The sequence below is a fragment of the Palaemon carinicauda genome, chromosome 7 (assembly GCF_036898095.1).
Source record: "Palaemon carinicauda isolate YSFRI2023 chromosome 7, ASM3689809v2, whole genome shotgun sequence".
Classification (NCBI taxonomy): Eukaryota; Metazoa; Arthropoda; class Malacostraca; order Decapoda; family Palaemonidae; genus Palaemon; species Palaemon carinicauda.
Window position 1 is genome coordinate 115,420,422 of NC_090731.1, and position 19,836 is coordinate 115,440,257.

Below are 19,836 nucleotides of genomic sequence, written 5' to 3' on the forward strand. Positions count from 1 at the left end.
ACAAAAGGTATATGGATATAACCCTTTAAAGGCCCTATTATTTCTATGAACCTCAACTGATATTAGTATTGCTTCTTCTCCAGAAGCATTCATATTGCTTCTTCCCCAGAAGCTCAAATTAATTGACCATTCGCTCTTTATTATGAATATATTGTTCTGGCTTAGCTGGAAAACGAGCCATAAACTTTTACAAGAGGTAAACAACCTGCCGCTAGTTAGCCTGGTGTCCACCAATTACCCCGTTCACACACTCAGCTAGACTGTATATTCACTTTTTTATCTGGGCTTGGAAAGTCCGCTCACTTACAGCTGTCTCCGCATTATTCTCTCCATTGGCAACTGAAAACCCATTGGTCTGAGCACAGGGATCATCCTGACTTCCTAGTTCCAGTGGCCTCATAGCCAGAGAGGCACTTGAATTGGTGGGCAGACAATACCAACCTACTCAGGGAGTAGATCTCTGTCCACCCCCTATACCATAAGAAACATTAAAGTCACGACTTCAAATAAATATGATATCTTGTCTGCTGATGTTTCTGATCAACTAGAAGGTAAATTGAACCAATCAAAAATTCAAGTTGAGGTCCACCATCCTCCTCAACAATTATATCAAAAGGATACAAAGAAAAAGAGGAACACAAAACCCACTATATCAAAATCTTCTCTAGAGATACCACCGGGAAATATTGTTAGATCAAATATTGCCAATGGGAAGACTTCATCAAAGGTGTCTTCCAAAAAATAAACCATAGTTTTTTCCTCGATTCTGCAATGGAATTGCCAGGGTTTAAGGGCAAAATATGAACAACTTAAGCTCCTCATACGTGAGCACTCCCATATAACTGTATGTCTACAAGAAAGTAAGCTTGATGCTAATACTCCTTGTCCTCGAGAGTATGTTAGCTATAGGACACCATATGATCAACGAGCAGGGAGCCATGGGGGAAGTCTTATATATGTTCGTCAAGATATTCCCCAAATATCTTTGTCTATCTGTACCCCTCTCCAGGCAGTGGTTGTACAGATTGATATAGGGAGAAAATACACAATTTGTTCTCTTTACTTGCCTCCAAATGATAACATCTCATATGATAATATAGTAGAGGTGATTAAACAACTCCCACAACCTTTTCTCTTACTAGGAGATCTTAATAGTAGACATCCTTTATGGGGTGATGTTTTGGTAAACGCAAGGGGTAATATTATATCATCAATTTTGGAGAATGAAGATCAAACTCCTTAATTCAGGAGAGCCCACACATTTTCATGTTCAGACAGGTACCTTGTCCTGCATTGACCTATCAGTTGCAAGCGCTGACCATCTTCTCAATTTTAATTGAAGAACATTAGATGATTGGCTTACTAGTGATCATGCACCAATCATTATAAACACCAACAATGGTCCACCTTTACAGTGATTGCCTCGATGGAATCTTGATAAGGCGACTGGGATAGATTTTGGGAGTTAAGTGAAATTGAAGGAAATGCAGAACAGTTTGAAAATGTTGATGATGCCATAGACTTACTTAATGGAACTCTTCACAAAGCAGGATTCAATTCCATTCCCAAAACAAGAGGGATATTCAGACGACGACCAGTCCCCTGGTGGTCATCAGAACTAACTGCCCTGCACCGAGCCACAAGAAAGTCTTTCATTCGATTGTGCATGCGCCGTACTGAAGAGAATTTAGTCATATACAAGAAATGTAGAGCACAGTTCCGTCGTGCCATGAAAGAAGCTAGGCGCCAGTCTTGGATGTCATTGGTTTCCTCCATTAACAGTAGAATACCAACATCATCTGTGTGGAGGAAAGTCAAAAAGATAGCAGGCGAATTCACCCCAAATCCACCACCAGTGTTGAAGGTAAATTGCCAGTATATGACTGGAGCAACCGAAGTTAGCAATGCCCTGGCTGACCATTTTTCAAATGTATCGTGCAAGTGTGAAGCAGCTCCTGGTCACCAGTATAGGAGCATTGAAGAAAAGAAAGTTTTGAATTTCACAACTAGAAAGCTTGAGTCATACAATTCTCCTTATACTGAAAGAGAATTTGATTCTGCTCTTGCTATGTGTAACGATACAGCCCCTGGACCCGATGGAATTCCATATGCAATGATTAAACATGTACATTTTAATAGAAAGATATTTATTTTAAGCATTTTTAATAGAATATGGCATGATCATAGTTATCCAAGTGTTTGGGAACTAGCCATTATTTTAGCCTTTTTAAAACCCGGTAAGGACAAATTTTTAGCTGCAAATTATAGGCCAATTGCATTGACATCTTGTTTGTGCAAAATCATGGAGAAGATGGTCAATGTAAGACTGATGTGGTACCTTGAAAAGAAGGGTATTTTATCACCCATTCAATGTGGATTCCGAAAAATGCACTCAACGACTGATGTGCTGATACGACTTGAGTCCTCAATTTGTGAAGCCTTTGCTTCCAAACAGCACTATGTGACAGTCTTTTTTATCTTGAAAAGGCATATGATACCACATGGAGATATGGTATACTTAAAAGAATCTATGAGTTCGGATTAAGAGGAGAGCTACCACTATTTATTCAGTCATTTTTCTCACATAGAGTTTTCCAAGTGAGAGTTGGGGAACCTCTATCAGAGAGTAAATGCCAAGAAGAAGGAGTTCCTCAGGGTAGTGTGCTGAGTGTAATCCTTTTTGCACTAGCAATTAATGGGATATCCTTAGTCATTCCTGGGATGTTCTCGCAACATTATTTGTGAAAGATCTCTCCATATCATTTGCTGGAGCTAGAATGGCAATGGTTGAGAGAAAAATACAACTCTATTGATAAAATTATCCAGTGGGCCGATATGAATGGATTTAAGTTCTCAACAAGTAAAACAACAATTGTCTATTTCTGTCGTATCCGGGGAGTACATCCAGACCCGGATATATACATTAAAGGTCAACGGATCCCATGTGCAAGTGAAGCTAAATTTTTAGGGTTGATATTTGATTGTAGTCTTACATGGGTTTCTCACTTAAAAGCATTAAAAGCTAAATGTCTTGAGGCTCTGAATCTTTTAAAAGTATTGTCCCATACATCATGGGGGCAGACTGCAATACTATTATAAAATTATACAAGGCCTTGATTTTTTCCAAAATTAGTTATGGATGCGAAATATACTCCTCAGCCACCCCAAGCCGGTTAAAAATATTAGATTCTATACATCATGCTGGTATTAGATTATCCAAAGGAGCGTTTAGAACCTCGCCTATCACGAGTCTCCTTGTTGATGCTGGGCAGTTGCCTCTAGATCTTTACCGAATGTCCTCGATTATTCGGTATTGGTTTAGATTGCAAAGACTCCCTAATTCTTTAGCCTTTTAGACTAGAAGCCTTGCAAGGCACTCAACATACTTTGAGTTGCACCCAAAGTCTCCTCAACCTTTTGGGTTTCGGGTGAAACAATTATTAAACAATCTGGATATAATTAGAATTAAGGTGCTTCCATTCAAGGTATCATCAACGCCTCCATGGAAATTACCTGACGTATCTTTTTATAAATACTTCATTGGAGTTAAGAAGAATATGACTGACTTAGAATCCAGGTCTCTTTTTATGAAACATGTTGCAGAACATAGGGGATCGACTTTTATATGTACTGATGGCTCCAAATCTGATGATGGCGTTGGATTTGGAGTACTTAGTAATTATTTTAATTGTAGAGGTGCACTTCCTCCAACAGCTTCCATATATACTGCCGAACTGTATGGCATACTAACCGCTATTGAGAAAATAGCTTTGGAAAAGGAGGGTAATTTTACAATTTTTAGTGATGCAAGGAGTGTTCTTCAAGCTTTTGAAGTTTTTAATTCTAGTAACCCTCTAGTTTTAAAGATTTTAGAATGGATTTTTATTATTGGACGGAGAAATATAAAAGTTTGTTTTGTTGGGTTCCAGCACATGTAGGTGTGTCTGGGAATGAGAAGGCAGATTTACTGGCAAAGAATGCAGCATCCGAGTTGCTACCAAGGAGGTATCCCATTCTCTGTAATGATTTCCTACCTTACATCAAGAAATTGGTTTGTAATAAATGGCAGCAGCACTGGGATAGTCTAGATGGCAATAAAATGAGGGAAATAACAAATATCATATCACCTTGGAGGTATAACATGATACCCCGAAAATGGGAGATGACTCTTCGTCGTCTCCATATTGGTCACACACGGTTGACACATGAGTTTCTGCTAAAGGGCCAACACCAACTGTATTGCGAGGACTGTTTAGTACCTTTAACAGTGAGGCATTTGTTGGCCGATTTCCCTAATTATAATAACTTAAGCAATAGATATCTGTTTGAGGCTTGAGGTGAGGATGGCACGTTCATCCTTGCCAAGATTCTTGGACATGATGTGTCCTACTATGCGAGCGGCATTTTTAGATTTATTTCAGAAGCAGGTCTTCTGAAAACTATTTAACTATTATAATGACTTCTTAACTTTTATGGTTTCAATTGAATTCTCTTTTATTTTTCATATATAATAAATGCCATCGGCGTCAATGGCCTTAGATGTCAGGATGCCAGAAAACTTTCAATCAATCAATCTCCACCCCCTGATTTGATGCTCTTCAAAGATGCATCAGAAGAAGGTGGGTACATCGCCTGTTGCAGCACATAGTCTCCGGACTGTGGTCCGAATCCAACCAGCATTGCCATATAAACCCGTCTTAAATGAGGGCAGCCTTTCTGGCCTTCAAGCACTTCCTACAGATCCTTTCGGGTCACTTCATAGTGTTGATGAATGACAACATGATGGTTGTGGCGTATCTAAAAAAACACGGTGGTACTTTTTCACAGCAGCTATGCTATCTAGCTGTAGAAATTCTAAGATGGACAGAAGATAACTCAATCGCCCTGTCAGCCCGTTTGATTCTGGACAAGAAAAAAATCCTTGTCAACAATCTGAGTAGGAAGACTCCAAGTGGTCTTTCCTTCCTTGGATATTCAACAAAATCTTGACTTTGTGGGATTCACCAGTAATGGATTTATTTGCAACGTCCTTAGACCAGAAGCCTCTGGTCTCCAGTGCTGTATCCCCAGGCAGCTCTTTACAATGCCTATCAATATCCATGGGACAACCTGGACGTCTACATGTCCCCCCCCCCCCCCCCATCTGTCTCTTAAGGCGACTCATTAACTAGGTAAGAGCATTGCAAGACCTGTTGATGACCCTAATAGCAGCAGGCGGAATAGTACCCTGACCTTCTACTTCTGCTCCCTGAGGTACTGAGAGAGCCTTCTCTCCTTCCTGACCTCTTCAAACCTCATGCAGAGATATACCACAAAGTAGTCGCTTTCCTACAATTTTACATCTGGAGGTTGTCCAGCATCTCCTCTCACAGAGAGGGTTTTTGCAAGCAGTGGCAAAAGGATGTCTGTATACCTCCATGAGTCATCTAATGCCATCTACCAAGCAAAGTGGGCTATCTTCTGTGGTTAATGTCGTGGAAGGAATCTGACTCCTCCCAATACCACTATTCCTGTAATAGCCGAGTTCTTATTGTACCTCAGGGAGGAAGAACTCTGCTCTGTGTTGGCGGTGAAAGGCTACCACTCGGTCTTGACCCTTGTCTTTAGACTGAACATAGTTAACATTTCCTCCTCCATGGAATTGTCTTTCTTCATACGAAGTTTAGAGCTTACATGCGCTCAGTTGGAAGTTAGATCACCTCCTTAGAATGTAGAGACTGTGATACAATCCCTGATGCCACCACGTCAGTCCTCAGAGTGTGACTTGACCCTTAAGATGGTTTTCCTCCTCTCTGGCCTCGGCCAAACGGGTCAGCTTGTTGTATGGTTTTTTCGACATTATTATCAGTATTACCTACTAAACTACAACCCTAGTTGAAAAATTAGAATGCTATAAGCCCAGGGGCTCCAACAGGAAAAATATCCCAGTGAGGAAAAGAGACAAGGAAAAATTAAATATTTTAAGAACAGTAACAAAATTCAAATAAATATCTCAGATATAAACTATAAAAACTTTAACAAAACAAGAGGAAGAGAAATAAGATAGAATACTGTGAATGAGTATACCCTTAAAGAAGAGAACTCTAACCCAAGACAGTGGAAGACCATGGTACAGAGGCTATGGCACTACCTAAGACTAGAGAACAATGGTTTGATTTTGGAGTGTCATTCTCCTAGAAGAGCTGCTTACCATAGTTAAAGAGTCTCTTCTACCCTTACCTAGAGGAAAGTGGCCACTGAACAATGATAGTGCAGTAACTTCTTGGGTGAAGAATTTTTGGTAATCTCAGTGTTGTCAGGTGTATGAGGACAGAGGATATGTAAAGAATAGTCGAGACTATACGGTGATGTGTGTAAGCAAAAGGAAAATGGACCGTAACCAGGGAGAAGAATCCAGCATAGTACTCTCTGGCCAGTCAAAAGACCCCATAACTCTCTAGCGGTAGTATCTCAACTGGGATTGAGGCAGTTAAAGTGCTACTTTATCCCTGATTTCATTGCTAAGACTCAGAATAGGGCTGTAGCGGACCTTAGGTTCGGGACCTTCGGGATTTCTAGTCTCCGTCATGTAGCTAATGATCCTGCTCAGTTGTTACTGTCCTGTGAGAACTCTGAGGCACTATCTTAGACGAACTTCTGGAGCTCGCCCATAAGTCAAACGACTTTTTGTTGCCACGGGTAGTGTCAAAAGGAGTCATTAAAAGCAGGATCTCAGCGTGAATTCGTCAGGTAATTGAACGTGTGCTGAATCCTGAATCTCCCCCAAGAGATTGCAGACCCAGAACTCATGATGTTAGGGGCATCAGTACTTCCCTAGCATTCAAAAGAAACTTCTATGTGGCACAGGTCCTACTAGTGGGTGTCTGAATGCATCAAAACACCTTCATGGCCCAATTACCTGCAAGACTTAACCCACAGGAGTCTGGATACCTTCTCCAAAGGTCCTGTGGTTGCAGCACAACAAGTTGTATAAGGTACCTTAGCTTCCTTACAAGACAAATAGCAGTCGGTCGAGGGTAGATTTTACCCGGTGTTAATCTGGGATGAATGGACAGAATGACGAGCCTTTTCTTCCTTCATTTTCTCCTCTTTTTGGGTACAGCATTCAGACGACGCTACAAGCTGACTTACCTCTGACTGCAAGTAATACCCATTTTCCTTGTGTAACCTGATATATGTTATACTGTACGTTTGTTATGTCCCCGTCTTCCCTGCGAAGGGGAATGTGGCAATGTCTAGGTTAGGAAGAGTAAATGCTACACACTCCAATAATCTTACCTGATCAAGTCACAGTGCTCAAGTTTCCACACACATTTGCCACTATTGCCCAGACCAGCCACTCATGTGCTTTACACACTGAGAGTTTGGGAGGTGACAAGGGTACCATCTCACGCTCGCACGAGCTCAGAGTTTCACTTCAGATCAAGTTCCCGGCCAGTTGGATTTTTGGACTTCCACCCACCTAAGGGTGAGTCTCTCTAGTAAAGAGCGAATGGTTTGTATTTGTGTAGGAATCAATGACAAAATCGGAGGTAATGGGAATTTTTCCTAACCATACAAACCTGAGCTCTTTACTCATACTTGGCTCACCATCACCTATCCCTTTGTAAAGTCCTGCCTGCAATTAAAATTGGATATACAGTCTAACTGAGTGTGAGAGCTGGGTGGTTGGTCGATTACCCACTTCCCTGTGCTAACTAGCGGCTGGATGTTTACCTCGTGTAAACTTTTATTACTCATTTTCCAGCTAAGCCGGAACAATATATTCATAGTAAAGAGCTCAGGTTTGTATGGCTAGGAAAAATACAAATTACTTCCAAATGTGTCATATTCTCCCACTTTATTTCCCTTCAATAAACACATGTTCATAGTAAAGCAAGGAACCTTCTAGTGTTAAGTGGTAACTGACGCACCACTCTCTTTGCCGCTCCTGTTTCTTCAGTCATGCAATATTGATGAGACTTGCTCTGGTTTGTTTGCTTAATACTGTGCATAAAGATGTCCTCCCCTGGATTTGTTAGCAATTACTGCTTAGAGTTGGCACTGGAATTGTTTGTGGAATTTTATTATCAGCATTCCATTAGTGTATTGTGTCAGGGGTAATACTGTGATTAAATAACCATCGTGAAAAGTGTGTTTTCTTCACTGTACCTTGGTTGGGAAAGTACATTTCAATGGCTGCCGACCAAGTTAACAGTTAGGCTAAATAAAGTCTGAAAGTTTTGAAAATGTCCAAACGAGGTCATGGAAGTGAAGTTTACAAAGTATGAATTAGTTGTACATGTGTTACGATCTTAAAATCGTTACAGGTTCTTTTAATAAGTAAAATAAATCTCAACAACACCGATTGAAATATGGGAAATGAATATAAAAAGAAACACACAAAAAAAAAAAAAACACAATACGTTTATTCACAAACTTACAAAGAAAACTAATGTTACTTCTTCGGTTACTTTAACTGACTAACCAAATCAATCAAAACATCAACAGAAAAGGGGAACAGTCAGTAAGGTAGAAATATTTAAGGAGTAGTTTTCTGCAGCTGCTGAGATGATACTGGTACGGAGACTTCAGGCTTGAGAACGTTGTAGAGATGAAACTGGCACGATGACCGGATTCGAAGACGTCACAAAAAGGGTGGCATCAAGATGGGACATCAGAGGTCTTCTTCCAAGGATTCGATGATACTGTTGAACGAAGGCAGGCTGCAGGCAGTGTTGGCTACTTCTTGTCACAAGCAGGGAGGGCTGGCTGCTTCAATTTGTCTCTTCCTCTCGGCCATAGCAGGATCTTTTGGAGATAGGCTTTTGTTGTCTGAAGGGAAGTTTAGAATCTGACTCTATCAGACTTTTGGTCTCCTCTGTTTCTTATCTTGCTAAGACTTGGATGTTATCTGCTTCTGACATAGTTCCTCTCTTGTTGTATGTCCTCTCCTATCTCTCTTGGACAATCTCTTCTTGTATGGGCGGACTTAATTACAGTGGGCAGTGGTCATCTCCATAGAAGGTGTTCTTTTTAACAATTCTGCATCTCTATTGGATTCCTCAAAAACGCCCACTTCGATCACGCCATGGAAGCTTCTAGAAGAAATTTCTGATACAATCCGGGCTACGTGTTAAGTCGTAACAAAAGGGCAGCACGTGTCCTTCCATGATGACATATATCCTAAACAAGGACTTCCCTCAGACTCGATTTCTCAAAAGATGCTGACTCCACTAATTAAGACGATGACATCTTGGTCAAGCAGGACAGTTTCCTTATCACGGCAGGCCAGGCGCTCTCGGCGAGGCTTGGTTTACTTCCAAAATGCTGATGAAAATGAAGAGATGACAGGATTGCCCAAACAGGGCCACAGTCGAATCTCGTCTCACCTCGCTGCTCTCGCTGGGAATAGATATTTTTGTGTTTCATTATATCCTTTTAATAGTGTTGTTCTACCCCTGACAACATGAAACAGTATAAATTTCACAAATATCAATATAGATCAATGAATAGTTATATAATTTCTCAAGAAAACACATCAAAATGTTGTTATAGTTACATATGCTGTGGTTAGCCACGAATTGTGTCAGTAAACAAGTTGTCCTGTAGATTTTTTATAAGGCAGTATTCCTGTATGTAGGTTACACTATACTAATCTTCAGAGAAGTGTGTTCAACCTTTTTCTTTAATCTGACAAAATCCAGAAACCTAGATCCTCCAGAAACTTAATCCTGTCACAACATAATGACAAGCATAAACAGTCAACAAGTATTAACATAAATAAGTAATTAAAAGAGAGAATAGTCAACACTGGCTCTAAACAGTTTTTACAAAATATTCAAAATACCAATTACCTCCATTTACCAAGTTAATTGAAAATTAACGAAATATACAGTAGGTTTCTGCAGAAAACAGCAGTTGCAATTCTTGACTATGAATAGAAAATATTTGTTTTATCAAAATTAACCATTCCTATAAATGCAGAAGCTATAAATCACATTCATAATATATAATATACTTTTGAGTCTATTGATCCACCAAAAAAAGTCACTAATATTGTACTGTAGAACAAACTTCCTGTATGTCTGAAAACCATTATACAGTACTGTATTTAATTAAATGAACATAGTTCAGTATATTACTCATTTTGAATATTTGAACTGAATGCTAGTGCATTACTGTACTGAATCTTGTACTGTATACTGTAAGCCTAATACTATTTCTTCTGGCATAAGGAAGGAGGGGATTCAGAGAATGTTAGGATCAATGAAAAATAATTGCAATAATAGTACATGTATCTTTTTTATGATATACATATCCTAACCCATGGCCTTAGAGTATAAAATCTTAAACTTAAATCTATGTGATTAATTGATTTAATTATCGCACATGTGAAATGCGTTACTACGTTCCTGATCTTGATATTGAAATACAGTATTACTTTTCAGACTAACTCCACAGCAGACAAGAATGATTGATGGGTGTTTAGGGCGCACTCCTAAGAAATTTTATGAAAAGGTACAGTATATGTTTAGTTTGCCTGTTTCCTGCTACCGGTAGTTAGTTTTGGATACACCCATTTTTTATATTTAGTTTCGTAATCAGAATTCAAATGTATAAAGTACTTGTGAAATTGTTTCTGCACATAATTATTTCCGTGAAACTCTGTTAATGTCTGTAATGCATTCCCCTTGAAGCCTGGTTCTATATTGACATATAGGTTACCCTAAAATTAAAATTTTCCTTTTTAGGCTCAACCCATATTGTCCTGATGGAAGGTTCCTAAGAGTAGCTTCCTAAGAGATATACAGTATGTACTACAGTGATATTCCCAGAGAATTTACCTTTAGATCTCCAGAATTCTAACTCCTGCCGCGAATATCCTTAAATTTCTCTCAAGGATATCACATAATATCAGGGGACGTATTCTTGACACGCCACATAGAAATCTGCACCCCGAATAGCGTTTACGCTTCGAGGGGGAAAGTGGCAGAATTAGAAGGGGAGCCGTATCAAGGTTACCCTAGTTCCCCTACTACTATTGAGTATCACGACAGCGCCATATTCAATATGGCGGACATTCCTAATTTTGTTGCGAATTCGCACGGTGGTGTTCCCTGTTGATCTGTCATTTTCGATCGATTTTCAAGGATTATTATTATGCAGTCTTCAGCTTCTTTCGCCTCTGGAAAGTTAAGTTTTGAATCTTTACAATATGTGTACTGTATTTTAGTTCCTGTCTCACAGTGAAATTAGAGTAATTTATTGTGATTAGGAGCTAGGCCTGTTACTGGAGTGGCCATGGGCGCTGTCGTTCGTTGGGCATGTGTTATTTAGTTAGTAGAACGACATTCTCGGTTTAAATAGCATATATATATATATAAATATATATATATAATATATATATAATATATATATATATATATATATATATATATATATATATATATATATATATATATATATATATATATATATATATATATATATACATATATATATATATATATATATATATATATATATATATATATATATATATATATAATATATATATGATATATATATATATATATATATATATATATATATATATATATTATACAGTCATTTCGCGGCTCAAGTTAACCGGTCTCAGTGCATCGCGGATTTTCAAAAATATAAAAAATTAGAAAAGATGGTGGGAGAGTTACGCGGGCACTAGCAGAAGGCAGAGAGTACAGTAGAATATCAGGTATCAACACGGAGATGGCGCGCAACTCAAAATCCACCTCTCTGATTCACTGGCCATCTCGGCTCCAGAATCTCGCAAGCTGATTGGCCAAGCCGCCGAGAAGCTTTACCCAGCAACTCTCCCTGCCGTGTTTCCATTAAAATAGACCCCGATGTTGATTTTAAATTATTTGCAACATTAATAGATAACTATGTTGAAATAAAGAATGCGATTTAATTTTCATCTTGCTTTTTTACACTAAAAGTTGAGAAAAAAATGTGGTTACATTATCTGCATTGCCTTATAAAGCTTACAAGGCTTAAAACAAACAAAAATAAGTATTTTTTAAAGTTTCCAGGATGACAGAGCTAATTTTGGCTACTATGTAATAAATAGATAACTACTGTATGTTGAAATAAAGAATGGGATTTCATTTTCATCTTGCTTTATTACACAAAAAGGTGAGAAAAAATGTGGTGTTACGTTGTCTGCTTTTCCTTATAAAGCTTACAAGGCTTAAAACAAACAAAAATAAGTACTTTTTAAAGTTTCCAGGATGACAGAGCTAATTTTTGCTATTATGTAATGTATGAAACTGTTTTTTACACTTTAATGCTCTGATACATTAGAAATACATAATGTAGACCAGCCTACCATACAAAATTATGCTTGAAGCCTGCCTACTTGATATTATATTAAAGACTAGTTCAACACACAAACAGCATAAACATTTTTGTTTACATGTGGAGATTCCGTACATTTAAAAACCAAGATGTACGGAACATCCACGGGCAGTCATTGAAATGTAAACAAACTTTACCGACACAGCTGGTGAACTAAATCACTAAAACCTCGTCATATCATCCCATATAGTCATATTTAGGTGTACAATACCTAACCTTCACACTCCTAGCATATTCATAAGCACCACAAACCATAACTTAGAGACAAAATATTACATCAGCAATGAGAAAAACCAAAAAACTCTCTTCATTCATGCGCTGTTAGTTCCCGTTCTCTAATGGAGGGACGGAGCTGTGTAACTCCGTTTTCTCTTTCACTCTTTAGACGCTAACTAGCTTAAAATAATATATGTGGTCTTGAGAGATTTTGTACGGTGCATCTATATGTACGGTTCGTCCAGAACTCACCCTATATAATTTATATTATCAATATTTATTTACATGATTCTTTAATGTACTAATAAAATATGCATTTATAGGGTTAATATACACTTAATGTTATATATACATGTACATGTACACAAAAAATGTACGTATTCCAAAAATAGGGAGGGAACCTACTTCGCGGTTTTTCACCTATCGCGGTCGGTTCTGGTCCCCATTAACCGCGATAGTTGAGGGATTACTGTATATAAATTCATCAAGTGTGATAAATTACCGCATACTCATTTCGTTTTTCTTTCTTTACAGGAGGAGCCAAAGGTGAAATGCTAGGTGATGTACTGTAACCACAAAAGTAGGAACTTTTGTGGTCACACTATGTGCAGGTCTCATGCCGCCTGCTCAGTCGCAACCGAAACCTTGAGGTTTTGGGACCCCAAGGACTGCAACGTCTGCTCGGCCTTGGTGACCGAGGGTTTCGGCGATCCCAAGTCGACGGAGTCGAAGGACACGGCGAGGGAAAAGCTTCGGAAATAGGTACGAGGGTTCCAGAAGAACTCTCCCGGACCGTACCTTCCCAACGACATGATGAGAAGCATGCTGTTCCCGAAGGCAACAGCTGATGCCGTTGTACCCCAGGCACAACCCGGGCCTCCTTGCGTCCAGATCGCAGTTGAGGCCGACGTCAGTGAAGCTTTGCAAGGCATGGACATCCATCAGGAGGAGAGGATGTCTGAAGTGTCCACAGACACGGAAAAGGATCTCCTTCAAGAGGATCTTGAGGAAGAGGTGGCCCTACCACCCGGAGGAGATGAAGATCTCGACTTACAGAAGCGGAGGACCCCCCTCTGCCTGTGCCGGCATTCTAGCCAACACCGTCTACGTCTTTGGCTCCTACCCCTCCATTAGACTCGCTGGGTCAAGCAGTTATGGCCCACTTTACTATGCTAATGGACGCTCTACATAAAGAAAACGTAGATATGAAGGAGAAGATGACAAAGGAGTTCCGTGAAGCAACTCGGATCCTCACCTCCCGAGGGTCTTACAAGCGACCCAGAGTGAAGGACCTGCCACCCTGCTCCGAGACCAATCCCTGGAGGTATGCAGAGTTCATGCTGATTAGCAACAGCAAACTACATTTCGGAGAAGATGGGAGCCGTCCACCTGGACGACATTGAATTTTGGCCAAACTTTGTGGCTTACCCTGAGTGTTTCATCCAGCTGAAGAGTGAGCCAGCGTCTAAAGAAAAGACGGAACCAAAGGAGGTCATGGTCTTCGACCACAACAAGGCACAGGCTCTCTTGACGAGTAGCCTGAAGAAGGCAGGATATACTAACTCGAGAGTTTCTGCACTGAGCAAGAAACACCCTACTTTTCTTGCTCCTTTTTCAAGAGCCTTTCCCTTCTCGTCAAAGGATCTTCAAAATGTGCTAAACGCTATTGATGCAGGCAAACCATGCCCTACACTAGAGGAGTGTAGGCCATTGTCTCTGGCCTTGCCCACAGATGAGAAGGAATGGAAGCAGGTCCACCTAACCTTCTCAGTATCGAAGCTTGATGCAGACATCGCAGGACAGCAGTTCAGCAAGAACCTACCGAAGCTATCGGACTTTCTCCTGCGAAGAGAACAGGAGACAAAGGAGAGGCTAGCCGCTTCCCTTTCCCTCCAGAACTGCATGGAGATGTGTGCAGGCATTGCCAGCACCCCAGATATGTACACAGTTCTGGCCAAGATGCACATGGCCACCCTAGTCAAGGACTTGTACGCTTTCGTGAAGGCCAGGAGGGCCTGCAGAGAGTTTGTGTTTGCCAATGCAACGGTCAGACATGAACCCAGGAAGCTGATTACTTCCTGTATCTGGGGCAAGGACCTCTTCCCAAAGGAAGTGGTCCAAGAAGTAGTCGAGAAAGCTGCCAAGAGAAAATATTCCCCATATGTTTGTCCCCAACCTAAGAGGAAGACAAAGAAGCCAAGACTACCTTCTTGGCCTGTACAGCAACATCCCACGGTCACCATGACCACGATGTCCCAAGTGCTCGCTCAACCACAGACCACCTTCCAAGTGGTGCCTCAACAGCTGATAGCCCAGTCACCAGCCTTCAACCCAGGTTTTGAGAGGCACACCACTACCTTTCGCCTGAAAGGAAGAGGATCTAGACGGGGCTCCTCAAGAAAGCCCTCACGAGGCAGGGGAGGACGTGGTCAGGGTGGCAAACCCTCAGGACCATCCAAGCAATGAGATGCTCCAGGTAGGAGGGAGACTCCACTACTTTCAGGATCATTGGACCTTCGATCCCTGGGCCCACAGCCTAATCAAGAATGGACTAGGATGGAAATGGAACAGATCTCCACCTTCATTTCCTCAGTTCTTCCAACACTCCACCCCCTTACTGGAAGAATATACCTTAGAACTCTTGAACAAAAAGGTTATAAGGAAAGCAAAGTCCATCAAATTCCAGGGAAGGCTGTTCTGTGTTCCCAAGAAGGACTCGGACAAACTCAGAGTCATTCTAGACTTGTCGCCACTCAACAAGTTCATTGAGAACAAGAAGTTCAGGATGCTAACCCTTCAACACATAAGGATCCTTTTAGTGAAAGGGGCATACACAGTCTCATAGACCTGGCAGATGCTTACTAGCACCTTCCAGTCAGTCGCCCCCTCTCCTCCTACCTAGGATTCAAGTTACAGAAGACAAAGTATGTCTTCAGAGCCATGCCCTTCGGACTAAACATAGCCCCAAGGATCTTCACGAAACTTGCGGACGCAGTTGTACAACAACTACGCCTAGAAGGCGTTCAGGTAGCCGCATACCTGGACGACTGGCTGGTGTGGGCAGCATGCAAGACTGCTTGTCTGCAGGCATTCATCAAGTAATCCAGTTCCTGGAACATCTGGGATTCAAGATCAACCACAAGAAGTCTTGCCTCTCTCCAGCTCAGGAGTTTCAATGGCTGGGAATCCATTGGAACTTTGCAGTCACACCTCCTCTCCATTCCACCAAAGAAGAGGAGAGAGATCGCGGGTTCTGTCAAGAGACTACTGAAATCCAACAGGATCTCAAGACACCAACAGGAAAGAGTACTGGGCTCTCTCCAGTTTGCAGCAGTAACAGACCCAGTGCTAAGAGCACAACTGAAAGATGCGTCAGGAGTCTGGAGAAGATACGCATCAAACGCTCGAAGAGATCTACAAAGACCTTTACCGACCTTACTAAGATCGCTTCTCAAGCCGTGGTCAAAGGTAAAGAGCCTAGCATGGACTGTTCCCTTACAACCACCTCCCCCATCGGTGACCATCCACACGGATGCCTCGACGGAAGGATGGGGAGGTCACTCCCATCAAAGGAAAGCTCAAGGGACCTGGTCATCCTTGTTCAAGACCTTTCACATCAACATTCTGGAGGCCATGGCAGTCCTCCTGACGTTGAAGAAGCTATCCCCTCACAGATCAACCCGCATCAGGCTGGTCGTGGACAGCAAAATGAAGGTGAGATGTCTGAACCGACAAGGCTCGAGATCGCCCTACATCAATCACGTGATGCTGGCCATCTTTCGTTTAGTAAGAAAGAAGAGATGGCACTTATCGGCAGTTCAACTACAAGAGTTCCACAATGTGACGGTGGACGCTCTATCCAGGCTAAAGCCGATAGAATCAGAATGGTCCCTAGATGCAGACTCATTCTCCTTCATCTTGGAAAAAGTCCCAGAACTGCAGATCGACCTCTTCGCAACGAGTGACAACAAGAAACTACCTCGATACGTAGCCCCATAGGAGGACCCTCTGGCAGAGGCGACGGACGCCATGTCCCTCGATTGGAACAGATGGACCCACATCTACCTGTTCCCACCAACAAATCTCCTGCTGAAGGTCCTCAACAAGCTGAGATCCTTCAAGGGAACTGCAGCAGTAGTGGCCCCCAAGTGGCCCAAGAGCAATTGGTTCCCTCTGGTGATAGAACTGAAGTTGAGGCTGTTCCCTCTACCGAACCCAGCTCTATCCCAATTGGTTCAGAAGTCGACTGTCTTCACTTCGTCACAGAGAACCCAAAACCTTCATCTCATGATTTTCTCTCCATAGCAGTCAAGAAAAGATTTGGGATCTCGAAAGACAGTATAGACTTTCTAGAAGAATACAAGTCAAAGTCAACCAGAAGACAATATGAATCGTCTTGGAAGGATTGGGTTGTTTTTGTAAAAGCCAAAATGCTGTCCTTCTTCATCCACCTTCACCAGCAAGGCTTGGCTGCCACCACGATAACTACGTGTAAGTCAGCTTTGACTAGACCTCTTCTATACGCCTTCCAGGTGGACCTGGCGAATGAAATCTTCAACAAGATTCCGAAGTCATGCGCTAGACTTAAACCAGTAGCCCCTCAGAAGCCCATTTCATGATCTCTGGACAAAGTCTTGCACTATGCTTCGACCTTGAATAATGAAGATTGGTCTCGAAAGGATCTAACTCAAAAAGTGATATTTTTGTTCGCTATAGCCTCAGGGGCTAGAGTTAGTAAAATAGTAGCCCTATCAAGAGACGAGGGCCATATTCAGTTCACAGAAGTGGGAGAACTGAATCTCTTTCCTGATCCTACCTTTCTCGCCAAAAACGAGCTACCTACCAAAAGGTGGGGTCCCTGGAGAATCGGCCCTCTGAAGGAAGATGTCTCTATGTCCAGTAGAGTGTCTAAAGGTCTATCTTCGAAGAACTTCAGACTTCAAGGGAGGACAGCTCTTCAAAGGCGAAACCTCAGGATCAAACTTATCCCTGAAACAACTGAGGGCGAAGCTCACCTACTTCATTCGCAGAGCGGATCCTGATAGAACACCCGCAGGTCATGATCCGAGAAAGGTTGCTTCCTCGCTGAACTTTTTTCAGTATATGGACTTTGAGAAACTCCGCTCATACACTGGTTGGAAATCCTCTAGAGTCTTCTATAAACATTATGCGAAGCAAGTGCACGATTTGAAACATTTTGTGGTGGCGGCAGGTAGTGTTGTGAAACCTGTCGTCTAGTGCTGCGATGAACAGTGAACTGTTTGGGACTGTTTCAGTTTGGGTGAAAAGGTGTTAATACCTTGCAGTGTAATACCTTTTATTAAGTGTCACCCTGGTGACACTAGGACTGTTCTTTATAGGTGCAGAATCATACCAATGACATCAGTGCCATGTGTACACTTGTACACAGTGTTGATATTTATTCAACATTTACAGTGAAATTATTTTGATAATTTTTCAAATGATTTTGAGTGGCTAATATATTTCTTCCCTTTCAGGTGATAATTATATATATACCTTTTATATGTTGGATGTATAATACTGATTTTAATTTAAATAGATTTATTGTTACATTTATGTTGTCTATCCAAATAAATATTGAAGGTGTATTTGCGTCTTATTCGCCCCGAAGTAGCTGAATAGAATTAGAGTGTTTACTTAATTTTCCTAAATTAAAGTATATACTTGAAGGTGCATATACATATGAATAGAATTATTGAGTGATAATTACATTTGTTCCAATATACATACAAACCTCGTTGCTTCTATAATCAAGGATGACATTTCCCTGCAGGGGGCAGGAAGCCCTAAGATTGTTCCATGCTTAGTGGATATGACGTATAACGGTACCGTCATATATTTATGTAGTCTGGATGACCATATAGAAGCTGACCCAAGGTTGAGGCACTTATACAAACCCACAGATACAGTAATTTCAAGTAATTCTCTGGTAAGCTTCCATCAGGACGACATGGCTTGAGCCCAAAAAACGGATTTTGAAGCAAAGCGAAAAATCTATTTTTGGGTGAGATGGCCATATTGTCCTGATGGACCCACCCTCCTTTTCCAAGAAAAGCATTGTACTTACGCAACAATCCCCACCCGAAACTACTCGATCTGTAGTCACCATGCTTAATTGCTACAAGGAATTGGTAGCCATATTGGACCCTGTAGTAGTACGGGAAGGGGATCCACTGGGTAACCTTGATGACGGCTCCCCTTCAATTTCGCCACTCTTCCCCTCAGAGCGAAAACTCTATTCGGGGTGAAGATTGTCATGTGCCGTATCAGGAAATATGTCCCCTGATATTATGCGATATCCTTGAGAAAATTTTTAAGGATACTCGCGCCAGGAGTTAGAATTCTGGAGACCTATGGTCAATTCTCTGGGAGTATCACTGTAGCTAAATATCCCTTAGAAAGCTACCTAAAGGACGACATGGCCATCTCGCCCAAAAATAGAATTTTCGCTTTTCTTCAAAATACGTTATTTACAATAATAAGGGATGATGTCTTTCAGATTTGTTATTAATTCTTATGAAAGTTGTTCTATAGAATTATTTCTGGAGGATCATGATGATCATTCTCTTTGTGTCTCATGCCTGAATATTATGATCAAGATAATTGCTATGAAGAATGTGATTGCCTACTGTTATTATGAAGAGGTATGTTCAGGTTGTAGCTGACTATGTTTAGAATTTGAAACAAAATTAAATTCAAGTTTTGTTTAGGGGAAAATAACAGAAAAAACTAGGCTAGTTGATTACAATTACAAGGAGGATTATAATGCCTCCAGCTATTAATAAGTAATTCCTCGTTGGTTCGATCAGCTTACATCTCCTGTGGACATATCAGTTATTGCGAAGATAGTTGAAGCATCATGCATGGATTTCATTAGTAATTAAGACTTAGCAGCCTTTCCCTGATGTGTCATACTTATGTAAGGTATATGTAAAATCTCAAGCAGACTAGAATGGCATTTTAGTAATATTTTGCATTCAAATTGGTCATAATTGTATAAAGGTATTGAGCCTGTTTTTTCTTGAATGAGAATCTGGTCAACATAATTGATAGGCATGTCCCTTCTGGTGTGCTAAAATACCAAGTGAAAGACAAACCCTGGTTCAATGATGATTGTAGATGTACTTATTGGGAGAAGTAGGAGGCCTATCATCTTAGGAAGGGTAACAGATCAGATCTGACTGAAATAACTATACTTGGCCAATAGCTATTACTCAGAGA

The 19,836-nt window shown here is 40.9% G+C and overlaps 1 protein-coding gene across 3 annotated transcripts in view; it reads left to right on the plus strand.

Moving 5' to 3' along the window:
- Nucleotides 1-19,836, plus strand: part of LOC137643987 (probable phosphorylase b kinase regulatory subunit beta) — a 647,361-nt gene that overhangs the window by 569,307 nt on the left and 58,218 nt on the right. For all 3 annotated transcript variants that reach the window (XM_068376819.1, XM_068376818.1, XM_068376820.1), the window contains one exon: nucleotides 10,431-10,500. In XM_068376819.1, coding sequence (XP_068232920.1) covers nucleotides 10,431-10,500 — 70 coding nt within the window. The remainder of the gene's footprint in view (nucleotides 1-10,430; nucleotides 10,501-19,836) is intronic.